Source organism: Alligator mississippiensis, chromosome 1 (assembly GCF_030867095.1).
Source record: "Alligator mississippiensis isolate rAllMis1 chromosome 1, rAllMis1, whole genome shotgun sequence".
Taxonomy (NCBI): Eukaryota; Metazoa; Chordata; order Crocodylia; family Alligatoridae; genus Alligator; species Alligator mississippiensis.
The window spans coordinates 237,777,602-237,792,571 of record NC_081824.1 but is presented as its reverse complement, the minus strand read 5'-3'; the positions used below and the strand labels follow the sequence as shown (position 1 = coordinate 237,792,571).

Below are 14,970 nucleotides of genomic sequence, written 5' to 3'. Positions count from 1 at the left end.
CAGCAAGTAAATACAATGGTCAGCAGGTGTTGGACATTGTCTTCATACTGCGAGTCCTCAGGCTCATAAGGATTGTTGACAGCATTCAAAGGTACAAAAGCAATAGGGCTTGCAGCCTTTTCCTAAGAGTGAGCTGTTCTGGAGGGTGGCCTGGCAGTGATTCTGAGCTTGCTGGCTATCAGCTTTGACCAATTTGTGGCTAGCTGAGTGTGTTTTTAGGCCTTGTGAAACCTGTAGTGTGGTTTACCTAAGTCACATTTAGGCTTGGAGGAAACTAGGGCTGGAAGGGACCACATGAGGTCATCTAGTCTAACACCCTGCTCAATTCAGGATCATTTGTGACTAACCTATCCCAGGCAAGTGTCTGTTCAACTGCTTTCAAAAGGTTCCAGGGATGGAGATGCTACAGCTTCTCTAAAGTAACCTGTTCCAATGCTTGACAACCCTCATAGTCAGAAAGTCCCTCCTAATCTCCAGCCTAAATTTTGCATGCTGCTGCCTGTTTTAGAGGTGGAACATAAGTGTAGACCCAGTCGTTGGTCTGAGCAGCCATCCCTATCAGTCTAGTTCATGTTGGAGTAAAGCTGGTGCTCGCAAAGGCGAGGCTATGCCAGCTAAACTGATCTTGGTATTTCAGTCTCATCACCAATCTGTTCCTTTTTAAAACGGCGTTTGGTTGTGACCCAGAAGTGTTGCAAGAATATACGAAGGGGTTGTGAACAACATTTTAAAAATGGATTGACAAACTGGAAAAATGGATTCTCCTCTAAAGGAGAAAAATGTAGGAAACTCTGGCTTCCCCTCACAGGCTGTCAGACTTCCAGCCTGCAAGGGGCTGCTTGGGGATCTCCATGTCGCACACACCCCTCCCTGCCCCACATAGCCTGTAAGAAGCTGGGGGCAGGAGGCAGCAAGTCAGGATTGAGGAGCACTGGGTTGGGACTGGCCATCAATATTTACAAATAGGTCCTGGTACAAAAAAGGTTGAGAGCCACTGTTTTTAAAAAAATCGTTCTGAGGCATGGAGCTTCCTGTCCCAACAGGAATAAGAGTGACACTCTGACACTATGCAGTACCTGCACAATAAGGGCACTCTCATGTTCTAGGTGTCCTCAGGGGGTTGCTGCTAAACAGACTTCAGCATAACTACCCCCAAAACCTGCTTGCTTTTGCCCTGCCTCAGTAGTGGAGGAGGACAGAAAACTGGAACTAACAGAAGCAACCTAGCCAAGAATGTACTCAACCACCTGCAAAACAAAATGCTGCCTTTCTGTTCAGAGGGGCTGGTTCTTGGAATAGTTTCCTAAGTAAACATCTTCATGCAGTGCAGTCTTCCTATGTTCTCATGAATCCTTGTGCTCTAGGTTCCGGGTTATCATGAACACGCTAATAAACATTGTGCCTACAATGCTGACATTTGGCGGGCTGGCTTTGGTGAGTCTTCTCGTTGTTGTACCTCTAAAGTGTAAAGGGTTGGCACATCCAGTAGCAGCATGCCCTTGTTTAAAGGAAGGGCAGAATCACAACAGTGTACATATACTCAAGTCTTCAGAGTTAGTTTAGGTGTAAATAATATCAGACAGGATGAGATTCTGCCTAACCACCAGAAGTAGAGATCAGTGTGGGATCTAGGAGTGATGGCAAGTGTGTAGGAACAGTATGGAATCTAGAACTTCAGTCTGGCCAAGTAGAAACCCCTCCTTCACCTCCCAAGAATGTCTCTAAAAAAGGTACACTATTGGTAAGAATGAAAAATATCCTGGTCCCTTAAGATTTTATTGGAAAGTCTCTTCCTTGCATGTTCAACTCTAGTCTTGTTTTTTGCATAGATTTCGCTTCTCTATGGACTGGGTCTCTATTGGTGCTAGCCTTAGTCCAAACACTAATGCTGTTGGAGGAAAAACTATGGCTGGGTCGAGTGTTTCAGTATTTAAACACAAAGCTGGGACACGCATGGAAGGAATGTTTAGCTTGCAGTGGTCATGATAGAATTGTAGACCCTTTATTACTGTGCATGGCAAAATTTCCACATCTTTCTCTGCAGAGAAAGCCAGTAACTCTTCCTCCTCTCACAGGTGGTATACTACATGTTTGCTATCATTGGTATGGAAGTGTTCCAAGGGAAAATCCAATTCTTTGCAGCAGGATCCACTGACCCTCATGCCTTAGAATGTGGAAACTTGGCCTTAAAAGATTCTACGTTTGCTAGAGCGAAATACTGCAAGAACAACTTCAATGATATTGCATCTTCATTCATTGTTCTGATGGAGCTAACGGTTGTTAATCAGTGGCATGATATCCTTTCAATACTCAAAACAGAGTTTGTAAGTACAGCCCAGTGAAGTCAGTGGAAAGGCTTCCTGCTGTACACACTTGACTTCAGTGTAGTCAGAATGCAGAAAGATCTTGGTGTCCTAAAGAGAGCTCACTTGTCACAAGGTATAATGAGTCTGGCTGCCTTGACTGCTCAAGCAGGGTGCCTTTTGTTCCCTAGATATGTTTCCTCTTGGTTTTAGTCCTTAACTTTTATTTATACTTCTTGCCAGTGGATTTGCACGTGTAACTCATCAGGCTGCAAAGCTGTACTTCATCGCCTTCCACATTGTGGTGGTTATTATGATTGTTAAGTATGTTTTTGCAGAGTGCTCATCTGCTTGGAGGGGGAAAGGGAGAGTTTGAGATGGAGGCTTCTGCACAACTGACAAAGCCATGATTAAAGTCCAGTCAGTCCCTGGAGCCCTGCTGTGCTGTAAAGAGGATATAGTTGAGCCCTGAAAGTGTAGGCTGTGGTGGTCTACCCTACAAATACCCCCTATTGACTGATAGGTAGAGTGGTATTGAGCTAGCAGAGGGTTTAGGGGTGGGAATGACCAGTCTCTTCCTTGGGCAAGACTAGACAGGAAGCAGCAGTTGTTGTCGTCATCATCTTGCAGATGGCTTGGATGCTCTAGAGGCAGGCAGGACTCTGGCTATAAATGAGCATATCACTTTGGGGGTCAGGCAAAAAACTAAATAATGTGCTGCACTGGGGATGGGAGCTGGAAGAAGAAAAATGTTGCTCCATGAGTTATAGCAGGGCTCTGGAAAGGGACTTGGCCAGTTCCTCTATCTCTCTCTGTGGTACTAGCACAGTGCAACGTCTGTTGGTCCCAGGCATGTGCAAGGAAGCCAGCCACCAGCTGACTGAGCCTTCTACTGATTGTGCTTATGGGCAAGAAATCCTTCAGTACCCCATGGCATACACTAATCACTGTTGTGATGATGGGCATGGCGGAAACACAGGGACACAATATGCTGCTTATGTCTTTCTGCTCATTGTTTCCCTCAGCATCTTCATAGCATTTATTCTTGAAGCTTTCTTCGTTGAGTATTCACTTGAAAAGAGTGAAGTAGAAACAGCCATTGAGAAGAAAATTCATGAGCTGGGCGTAGGAGTCCAAGAGTAAGTCATCTAGGACTGAAACTAGTTTTTATTAGTATATGTCTCGACGTGTACGGCTTGTGGTGGGAAATATAAGGATGCTGTTGTTTCTATGGTGCCTAACTCAGAAATGCAGTTGTTCAAGCATCTGAGCCAGGATTCCCGGAACTCCTGCAACCACTGGTGGCGGGGCAGGGGGTGTTTTTTTTTGTTTTTGTTTTCAAATTGCATCTCTCGTTTTGGGGAGCAACTCTGTTTCTTTTTGTAAGGTACTTCTATAAGAATCATAGAAACCTAGGGTTGGAAGTGACCTCAGGAGGTCATCTAGTCCAGTCCCCTGCTCAAAGCAGGACCATCCCCTACTAGATCATTCCAGACAGGGCTTTGTCAAGCTGGGCCTTAAAAACCTGCAAAGATGGAGATTCTGCTACCTCTCTAGGTAACGCATTCCAGTGATTCGCCATCCTCTTAGCGAGAGTGACTTTCCTAATAACCAACCTAAACTTCCCTTGCTGTAACTTGAAACTATTGATCCACCATTGAGAACAGTCTAGCTCCATTCTCTCCGGAATCACCTTTCTGATAGCTTAAAGGCTGCAATCGAATGCCCCCTCAGTCTTCTCTGGACTAAAGAAGCCCAGCTGCCTCAGGCTGTCCTTGAAAATCATGTGCCTGCAGCCCCCAAACCATTTTTGTTGCCTTCCACTGGACTCTCTACCGCTTGCCCACATATTTTTCTATAGTGGGGGCCCAGAACTGGACAGAGTACTCCAGATGTGGCCTTACCAGTGCTGAATAGAAGGGAATAATCACTTCCCTTGATCTCCTGGCAGTGTTCCTACTAATGCAGCCCAGTATGCTGCTGTTCCTGGCAACAAGGCACGCTGACTCTTTTTGTCCAGTGTAACCCCCAGGTCTTCTGGCTAAGCAGCAGCTCTGTGAAAGTTGGTCCCAAGCCTATAGCAGCGAATGGAATTTATTTCAGCCCAAGTGCCAGACTTTGCGCACGTCCTTGTTGAACCTCATGATATTTCTTTTGGCCCAATCATCCAATTTGTCTAGGTCTCTCTGAATCCTAGCCCTACCCTCCAGCATATCTACTACTCCCCCCAGCTTGGTGTCATCCACAAACTTGCATAGGGTACAATCCATCCCATTTTCCAGATCATTAATGAAGATACTGAATACAACCAGCCTCAGGACTGACCCCTGGGACACTCCCCTTGATACCAGCTGCTAACTAGACCTTGAGTCATTGATCACTGCCCATTGAACCTGACTATCTAGTCAGCTTTGTCCACCTTCCAGTCTATTCATCCAACCCATACTTCCTTAGCTTGCTTGCAAGAATGCTGTGGGAGTCCACATCAGAAGCCTTGCTAAAGTCAAGGTGCATCACACTTGCTGCTTTCCCTGCATCTACAGAGCCAGTCATATCATAGAAGGCAGTGGGGTTAGTCAGGCATGACTTGCCCTTGGAAAATCCATGCCAACTGTTCCTGATTATTCTTTTCCTCCAAGTGCTTCGAAATGGATTCCTTGAGAACCTGCTCGATCTTTCCAGGGAGTGAAGTGAGGCTGACTAGTATGTAGTTCTCTAGATCCTCCTTATTCCCTTTCTTAAAGATGGGCACTATATTTGCCGTTTTTTCCAATTGTCCAGGGCCTCCCCCAATCAGTAAGAGTTTTCAGAGATAATAACCAATGGCTCTGCAACCACAACAGCCAATTCCCTCAGTACCCTCAGGTGCATCGCATCCGGTCCCATGGACCTGTACACATCAAGCTTTTCTAAATAGTCCCGAACCTGTTCTTTCACCACTGAGGGTTGCTCACCTTCTTCCCAAACTGTGCTGTCTAGTGCAGTCTGGGAACTGATCTTGCCTGTGAAGACCGAGGTAAAACAGGCATTAAGTACTTAAGCCTTTTCCGCATCATCTGTCACTAGGTTGCCTCCTCCATTCAGTAAGGGACCGACACTCTCCCTGATCTTCCTCTTGTTGCTAACATTTGTAGAAACCCTTCTTGTTATCCTTCACATCCCTTGCTAGCTGCAACTCCAGTTGCACTTTGGCCTTCATGATTTCATCCCTGCATACCTGAGCAATATTCTTATCCTCTTCCCTAGTCACTTGTCCAAGCTTCAACTTCTTGTAAATTTCCTTTTTGTGTTTAAGCTCACAGAGTTCCCTGCTAAGCCAAGCTGTTCTCCTGCCATATTTGCTATTCTTCCTGCACACTGAGATGGTTTATTCCTGTCATCTCAGTAAGGTTTCTTTTAAAATACAATCAGCTCTCCTGGACTCCTTTCTTCCTCAGACTGGCCTCCTAAGGGATCCTGCCCATCAGTTCTTTGAGCAAGTCAAAGTCTGCCTTTCTGAAGTCCTGGGTCCTTACTCTGCTCTCCTATCTTCCTTTTGTTAGGATCCTGAACTCGGTCACCTTATGGTCACTGCTGCCCAACTTGCCATCCACTTCTGCATCTCCCACCAATTCTTCCCTGTTTGTGAGCAATAAGTCAAGAAGAGCATGGCCCCTAGTTGGCCATTCCAGGACTTGCACCAGGAAGCTGTCTCCAGCACTCTCCAAAACCTTCCTGGATTGCCTGCGCACTGTTGTATTGCCCTCCCAGCAGATGTTAGGAAGATTTTTGGAATCTCCCCTGAGAACCTGAGTCTGTGATCTGGAAATGCCTGCTTTGAAGAAAGTCTTGTCTACCTCATCCTTCTGGTCTGGTGGTCTTTAGCAGATCCTCACCATGGCATCACCCTTGTTGTTCTCTCCTCTGATCCTAACCCAGAGAATTTTGACAGGCCTATCTCCAGTTTCATACTGGAGCTCTGACCAATCATATGGCTCTTTTACATAAAGTGCAACTCCTCCTCCTCTTCTTCCCCCTGCCTGTCCTTCCTGAACAGTTTGTACCCATTCATGACAGTGCTCCAGTTATGTGAGCTATCCCACCAAGTATCTGTTATTCCAATTGCATCATAGTGCTATGACTGTGCAAGGACTTCCAGTTCTACCTTGTTTCCCAATCTCCGCACATTTGTGTACTGGTACCTGAGGTGACTAGCTGATTGCCCTACTTCCTCAGGAAGAATAAGGCTGCCTCTGTTGCCCCCTCCTGCTTACTCTTGCTCCAGGTCTTCCACTTCCCCACTTACCACAGGGTTTGTTCTTCATTCCCTGGCAAACTTAGTTTAAAGCTCTCCCTACTAGGTTAGTGAGCCTGTCTGCAAAAATGCTCTTCCCTCTCCATCAGGTGCATCCCAGCAATCCTTCTTGGAACAACATCCCATGGCTGAAGAAGCCAAATCCCTGCTGGCAATGCCACCTGCCCAGCCATGAATTAATCTGTAGGATGCATCTGCTCTTGCTGAGGCCCTTCCCCTTGACCAGAAGGATTGAGAAGAATACCACCTGAGCCCCTGTCCCCTTCACCTTTGCACCTGGAGCCCTGTAGTTGCACTTGATCTGCTCAGAGTTACTGCTGATGGTATCATTGGTGCCTATGTGGATAAGCAGCATGGGGCTGTAGTCAGAGGGTCAGATGAGTATCAGCAATCCCTCCATCACATCCGAGATCTGGGCTCCAGGCAAGCAGCAGACATTCATAGATGTTAGGGTCGGAAGGGACCTCAATAGATCATCGAGTCCGACCCCCTGCATAAGCAGGAAAGAGTGCTGGGTCTAGATGACCCCAGCTAGATACTCATCTAACCTCCTCTTGAAGACCCCCAGGGTGGGGGAGAGCATCACCTCCCTTGGGAGCCCATTCCAGACCTTGGCCACTCTAACTGTGAAGAAGTTCCTCCTAATGTCCAATCTAAATCTGCTCTCTGCTAGCTTGTGGCCATTGTTTCTTGTAACCCCTGGGGGCGCCTTGGTGAATAAATCCTCACCAATTCCCTTCTGTGCCCCCGTGATGAACTTATAGGCAGCCACAAGGTTGCCTCTCAACCTTCTCTCGCGGAGGCTGAAAAGGTCCAGGTTCTCTAGTCTCTCCTCGTAGGGCTTGGTCTGCAGGCCCTGAACCATACGAGTGGCCCTTCTCTGGACCCTCTCCAGGTTATCTGCATCCTTCTTGAAGTGTGGCGCCCAGAATTGCACGCAGTACTCCAGCTGCGGTCTGACCAGCGCCCGATAGAGGGGAAGTATCACCTCCTTGGACCTATTCGTCATGCATCTGCTGATGCACGATAAAGTGCCATTGGCTTTTTTGATGGCTTCGTCACACTGTCGACTCATGTTCATTTTGGAGTCCACTAGGACTCCAAGATCCCTTTCCACCTCTGTGCCACCCAGCAGGTCATTTCCTAGGCTGTAGGTGTGCTGGACATTTTTCCTCCCTAGGTGCAGCACTTTGCATTTCTCCTTGTTGAACGGCATTCTGTTGTTTTCTGCCCACTTGTCCAACCTGTCCAGGTCTGCCTGCAGCTGTTCCCTGCCCTCCGGCGTGTCCACTTCTCCCCATAGCTTTGTGTCATCTGCAGACTTGGACGAGGGAGTGAAATGTACTCTGTCCAAGTCACTGATGAAGACATTAAAGAGTATCGGTCCAAGGACCGAGCCCTGCGGGACCCCACTGCCCACACCCTTCCAGGTCGAAACCGACCCATCTACCACGACTCTCTGGGTGTGACCCTCTAGCCAATTCACCACCCACCAGACTGTGTAGTCATCCAAGTCACAGCCTCTTAACTTGTTCACTAGTATGGGGTGGGATACTGTATCGAAGGCCTTCCTGAAGTCTAAGTATACGACATCCACCCCTCCTCCTGTGTCCAGGCGTATCGTAACCTGGTCATAAAAAGAGACTAGATTGGTCAGGCACGATCTGCCCGCCACGAACCCGTGCTGGTTTCCCCTCAGCATAATTTGTCCTGCCGGGCTCTTGCAAATGTGAGCCTTGATAATTTTTTCAAAGACTTTGCCAAGGATGGAGGTGAGACTGACTGGCCTATAGTTGCCCGGGTCCTCCTTCCTCCCCTTTTTGAAAATGGGGACCATGTTGGCCCTTTTCCAGTCCTCTGGGACTTGGCCCGTGAGCCACGAGCATTCGAATATTCCCGCCAGTGGCTCTGCAATGATGTCGGCCAGTGCCTTCAGCAGCCTCGGATGGAGCTCATCTGGGCCTGCCAACTTAAAGGCATCCAGTTCTTCCAAGTGACTCTGCACCATCTCAGGGTCTACGCATGGAAGTCTGGCGCCTTGCTGCTGCCTCTCTACAACCCCAGTGAGAGACTTGTTGTGCCCCTCGCTTAGGAACACTGAGGCAAAGAACTCGTTGAGGAGTTCAGCCTTGTCCCCCCTGTCCATCACCAATTGTTTCTGCCCATTTAGCAGGGGTCCTATTCCTCCCTGGGTCTTCCTTTTACTCTCTATATATCTAAAAAAAAATTTCTTGTTGTCTTTTACTTGGGTTGCCATCCTCAGTTCCATGGTAGCTTTGGCCCGTCTAACTGCCTCCCTACAAGCACGAGCAGAGGAGGTATATTCGTCTTTGGTGATCTCTCCCTGTTTCCACTTTTTATGTGCTCCCCTTTTGGCCCTTAGGCTGCCCTGGATTTCTGTGGTCAGCCAGGGAAGCTTCCTGGCCCCTTTCCCTCTTTTGCCTCACTCGGGGATCGTCTTGCTTTGTGCCCGAAGGATCGTTTCCTTAAGGCACAGCCACCCTTCTTGGGCTCCCATCACTTCAAAACTCCTACTCTGCAGTGCGTCCTTGACTAATCGCCTGAGTTCATTGAGATCAGCTTTCCTAAAGTCTAGCACTTTCACCCTACTAGTTACCTTACCCACTTGATGTCTTATGGTGAATTCTATTATTAGGTGATCACTGTCCCCCAGATGGCTACTGATCTGGAGGTCCCCTACCATGTCATCCCCCGTTGCCAATACCAGATCCAGTATGGCATTCCCCCTAGTGGGACCATGTACCTCCTGTGTCAGGTGGAGGTCCTGTACACAGGTTAGAAACCTGCGTGAGCGGTGGGACTTTGCTGTCTGTGACTCCCAGCAGATGTCCGGGTAGTTTAGGTCCCCCAAGACTACCGCCTCTTTAGCTTTTATGGTCTCTGAGAGTTGCCTCAGGAGCCCCGAATCTCTTTCTTCCCCTTGATGTGGGGGTCTGTAGCAGACCCCTACCACCAAATCCCTTTCTCCTTGCCCCCCATGTAGCCTAACCCACAATCCTTCTACTTCCTCATCCTTGGATTCCATCTTGATGAGGGTTGATGTATATTGCTCACTGACATAGAGCGCAACCCCTCCCCCTTTCTTCCCCACCCTGTCCTTTCTGTACAATCTATAACCCTCAATATGTACTGCCCAGTCGTGGGATGAATCCCACTAGGTTTCTGTTAGCTCCACTAAGTCATAGGTGTTTAGTGCAAGCAGGAGCGCTAGTTCATCCTGCTTGTTCCCCATGCTCCTAGCATTAGTATATAGGCACTTGAGCCCTGCGACTGGTGCCTTTGCTGCCCCCCCGCTCCGAGTCCCAAGGGGCCCATTGTTTCTTACCTTCTTGTTTCTTACCTGTGCCATAGTGCTGGCCTCCCCATGGCTTTCAGGTTCCCAATGCTCTTTCTTCATACCAGGACAACAGGTCGGGCTGGTAGATGAATCCCTCTGTCCCCCGCAGAAGAGTCAACCATCACCACCCATCGCTTCCTCTTCATGACAGTAGCTTCAGTCCTCCACACCTTGGGGATTTCTGCCCTGGCCTCTTTCACCAAAGGATTGTGCTCCTCCTCCTCTGTTGCTAGCGCTCCATATCTATTCTCCAGGCAAACCGCTGCAGATGGGGGATAATGATGACTTTTTGCTGCCGGAGGTTGCAAGCTTCCAGCTTCCTGAGAGTCTATGCCCTCTTCCTTTTCTAGAACCGCCTCTGGCAGTCCTTCCTTCACAGTCCTAAAGGCTTCCTCCAACATGAAGTTGATGAAGTCTTCCTGGCCGAGGATGCTTCAGAATCGGCCATCTCTCTGGGTCTCCTAATCTGCTTCTTTCCAAGCAGACCTTCCCTTGCAAACTCCTCTGTAGCTGGCCTGTTTGCTGTTTCTTGATCTGAAAGGGTTCCCTTGTCCCTGCAAACCTCTCTTCTCTCAGAGGAAGCTTAAACTAAAAGAATGTGAGTTTCCAAGCAAACTCCCCCTTGCTCTGGATTCTAGTTAAACAACACGCTTAAGTCTGACATGCTTAAGTCTGTCCTGTTTACTTCTCCCTGTTCACTGTTCCCCTGGTTGCTTGAACTGTTTCTTTTTATATATCTCTCCTGGGCCTGGATTGACTAGGCCCCTTTGTTAGGGTCTTTTTTCCAGGCATTAATCAACTGGCAACCAGCTGCTCTGAGCACACAAACCCACCAAACAGACCTCAGCAAGCCAAACACACAGTCTTGGCTCGCTTACCTTCCCAAAGCAGGATCTGGTGCCTTTTCCCCTTCCTTCTCTTGCTCCCAGTGGACTGCTTACAAACTGTCCTGTTTGCTTCTCCTTGTTTGCTGACGAACCTCTCTAATTTATACCCCTCAGCTCCTCCATCTCTCTGCCTCTTCACAACCTGTCTTTGTCAAAGAGGGTTAGGTTTTTGAGAGCAGGTTTAATTCAACAGTGTCTCAATCACCCAAAAAAGTGCAATAGACAATATCTGGGGGAAAGCTCAGTTATTTCCAGGGACAGGATAGCTACCACAAAATTGGACTAATTTCTTTAGCCCAGATCTCTGTACCCAAAATTGCTCTTCTGCTACAACCATTTCCTTGCTCTGTTGGAAGCACCTGAGGCCTTGTCTGGACTCTGAGGCAGTGAGGTGTGAATCGTTTAAAGCCTAGTCTAGAACAAGGCCTAGGAAGTAGTAGTCTTATGCCTATTTTGAATGTTACCCTCACCTAAATGAGCCATATAAGCTGTCCTTTTCCAGTGATATTGCCTGGCTGTAGCTACACCTGCAGAGGAGAGGCACTGACGCAGGTTGCAGATGGACTAATTTATAGAGGCACTCTGCTTGATGAAGATTTCTGGTCCTCAAGTGGACCTCTTCTATGAATTGGCATCCAGTATTTGTCTCTCTTGGGCTTGACATTCGCTCGCTCGCGCACGCTCTCGCTCGCGCTCGCTCGCGCACGCTCTCGCTCTCTCTCTTTCTCTCATTCTGTTCAGAAAGGCTAGGAATCCAGAAACTTATGGGATTGCTGCTGGTGATCAGACCTTGAGTGCTGAACACAGCACAGGGCAAACTGGGGGCAAGCTAGGAAGAAGCATGACCTTTAGTTGGAAGTTCTCCAGAGTATCACAAGATGGGATGGATTGTTGTTCTCATGTGGATAGGTAGCAAGTTTGGGGCTAGAGGGTCAGGGAAGGGGAGCAGGAAAGCATCAGGACTAGGTGACAGACATTTTGGGTTGTGAGAGGGAATGGCAGACCAGTGCATGCTTGCTATCTGAGGCTGGAGTTTTTTCTTTTAACAGGAAGTCTGTGGGTGTCAGTGACATGCTTATCAACACTCTCTTATGCCTAGGATGGCTCTTGTGCTCTCCCTGCCCCAAATGGCATTTCCCCTTTCCTTCCTCCTAGAGTGGTGGGAGTCCTGCTTCCCTACTGCAGGGTGGGACTGACTGACCAGAGCTCCTGCATAGGGAGGAGCCAGTGCAGATGAGCAAGTATCTGCCATGACTCTTAAGTTGCAAGTGTCATTAAGGCCAGTGGGCAAGCAGGCTGAGGGTGTGGGACTGGATTGGTGAATGGCTTCCTGGGGGGAAAAAGAGAATTTATTCCCCTACCCCTCTCTTTTTTTAAGGGAAGAGCTACTGGATGGTAAACTAATAGACAACATGGAAACTACTGAGAACAACCTTGAAGGGAATGGAATAAAGACATCTAGAGGTCTTGTCTTTAAAATTGCTTCTAAAAGTAAGTGGTTGCTCCCATGGGCCGTTCTCTAGGGCATGAACCCACTAGCAACTTCTGCTTATTGATCAAATGTCTTTGTGTGGAGTCTAAGCTGTAGTGGGAAGGCCCACTGGCTTGTAGATGGAGAGTCCTGGCTGATTTTGCTGTGAATTGCAACATTAATGGTGGTGGGGACAGTTGCACTAAATGCAACTGTCTTCTGTTCTTGAGGTACCTCAATGGCCACCCTAACTGGGTACCACATGCCTCCAATCAGCCAAGACAGTCTGCTGTTGGACATGCTGTTGCTAACTGTCACTACTGCAATGTGGCACAGTGTCCTCACCATGTAAATTGGCTTTGGTGGAAGTTCCCTCTGCTGCTCCCAGTAAACTGATGAAATGCTTAAAGCCTCAGTTTCCCCTACCTCCCCCTCTCCCCATTTCCTCCAGTCCCACCAAGTAAAGTCTGAATCTAAAATGGCTCCCCTTCCTGCCTTAAGTCATAATGAGACAAGTGGGAAAGTTGATTACGGTTGCATGGCACTCTGTTGCTGGAACCACCTGGTGATTCTTCAGAAAACTTCTTTCAGAGCAGGTGGGTGGCCCAAGGGATTTCTCTTCTGTTTTTAATGTTCCTTGTCCATTCAGCACAATGGGCTCAGCGTGGTGCCAGCTGGACTGGCCAAGTTGCGCTGTGGCACTGTCAGGCCCAATGGTCAATCAGAATGCAAGTTGTGGCTGGCAAAACCAAAAATGCTGTTCTAATAGTGTCTGTTTTTATGTGTCTTGTAGCAGTTTTGTCTCTCTCGTTCCTGGGCCTTGCAGCACACACTCCACCTCCTACAATAGCTACTTGATTTAAGGAACAATCTTGGTGGTTCAGCTTCTCCTCCAGATGTTAGGAAGCCTCTCTTCTGTTGAACTCTTCTTCTCATATCCATTCCATTTTCATCCTGACTGAGATTCTTTGGTAACTCTGAATCTCCCATACTACTTAATGTAATATCTCTTTCCTCCCACTAAGGTGTTCTCTCTGTAGCTTTGCTGTTTCCTATTTAAATATCACTGTTGATACAAAAATGAGTGAAATCCTGAGTTCTGAGGCTTCATATGTTGCCTGCTTTCCTGTCCCCTCCTCCCCAAGCTGTCAAAACTTCCTTCAGAAGTCTTATGAACAGAAGCACTTAATTTAAACAGAATGATCTTTACCATGTGTGTTCAGGGTGCTTGATAGTAAGTGGGGGAGGGGAGAAAGAAGTAGGAAATATGCCATGGGAGTAAAGCCTGTGGAAAACAGTTCTTTATATTCATGGGCTCTTGCAGGACTTAACTTGAGCTGACCTGAAGAGCTGTCCTACCCCTCACTTGTTGGGGAGTAAGAACGTAGGCAGTTGGAATGAACACCCCTGTGACATTACCCAAATTGATGAACATGTTGCAGAAGGACCTCACTCATTTGGGCCCTGAATGTATATCAAGGGGATGGAGGTGATTTATATGTGCCAGTAAAGAAACCCATGTGTCTTTATGTTCTTAGGGTATAGGACAGTTGATGCATTGCTTCAGCGTATGTTTGAAGCAGAGATACCTTCGGAAGATGAAGGCCTTCCATTCGATGAGATCTTGAACCTCTCCCCTGCTGATTTTTACCCGAAGAGTCCCACCTTTGATAGTGCTGCATAAATGAGAACCCCCAGTACCAGCAAAAGAAATGCAAATTCTTGGATGTCATTTAAAACATTTGGCCTCTGTCTTTGTTTGATACAGTTCTGACGTGCAGAGAACTTCCAGCTTTGTTACAGATCTGCAGGATAGTGCTCTTTTTGCACACTGGATAGATGAAATGTTTCAAGTGGCAACATAATGCTGGAATATCCTGAGTCCTGATGATGGAGTCACATTTACCTGGCATGAAAGTTCTCATTAACTTTGAACTGGAAGCCTGATAAAGGGAAAGCACATGGAGAGTTGAGTGTGTGTGTGGAAATTCTAGGCAGCACACCAAGAAATTGTGCTATCTACAAATACTATGCTCTTACATATGTTTAAGAGGCTGGCCTTACTAAGAAATATGCAACTACTTGTACCTGAATACTTTCTAGTACAGTAACTTTTTATATGTATTATTAATCACAATTGTGAACAAATGTATGTTGAGATAACGAAAATAAATAATGTGGCTCTGGTACTGTGGCTGGATATGAAGTTGCTAGTTCAGCCCCTACTTCAGTAGCCCTTTAAAATCAAATGTTTGCTATTGGAATTGGTTGGTAGGGGTGGGCCAGTTCCAACCCTGCCCCCTCCCTTCCCCACACGCACACACTTTTTTTCATAGTTTTGAAATACTGCTCTGAGTGCATGTGTATGAATCTGTAGCTACTAAAACTATCTTCCTTTAGTCCCAGCAGGGTAGTAGAAAGGAGAACATGTGGACAGGCCTCCAGTTACTCCCTAGAACTTGTTTCCATCAGCAAGCTGCTCTGCCTCCAAAGAAGCTCTCAGAACATCTGTCTCCAGCCTAAACTGATGCAAAGATGCCTGCCCTGAAAGTGCTCCCCACAGGGAGGTGAATAAAAAACTGTTTGGTGAATGCTTATTTTTGGGGTGGCTTCAGCATGAGTGAGAAAGAAGAGGCAGTGGGTTTCATTCATAAACT

At 47.4% G+C, this 14,970-nt stretch overlaps 1 protein-coding gene across 2 annotated transcripts in view; it reads left to right on the top strand.

Moving 5' to 3' along the window:
• Positions 1-14,502, top strand: part of LOC102561285 (two pore channel protein 2) — a 34,276-nt gene extending 19,774 nt beyond the window's left edge. For both annotated transcript variants that reach the window (XM_006258092.4, XM_019480103.2), the window contains 7 exons: positions 4-91; positions 1,365-1,434; positions 2,076-2,295; positions 2,537-2,627; positions 3,329-3,442; positions 12,221-12,333; positions 13,852-14,502. In XM_006258092.4, coding sequence (XP_006258154.1) covers positions 4-91; positions 1,365-1,434; positions 2,076-2,295; positions 2,537-2,627; positions 3,329-3,442; positions 12,221-12,333; positions 13,852-13,997 — 842 coding nt within the window. In that variant the 3' untranslated portion in view covers positions 13,998-14,502. The remainder of the gene's footprint in view (positions 1-3; positions 92-1,364; positions 1,435-2,075; positions 2,296-2,536; positions 2,628-3,328; positions 3,443-12,220; positions 12,334-13,851) is intronic.
• The last annotated feature ends 468 nt before the right edge of the window (positions 14,503-14,970 follow it).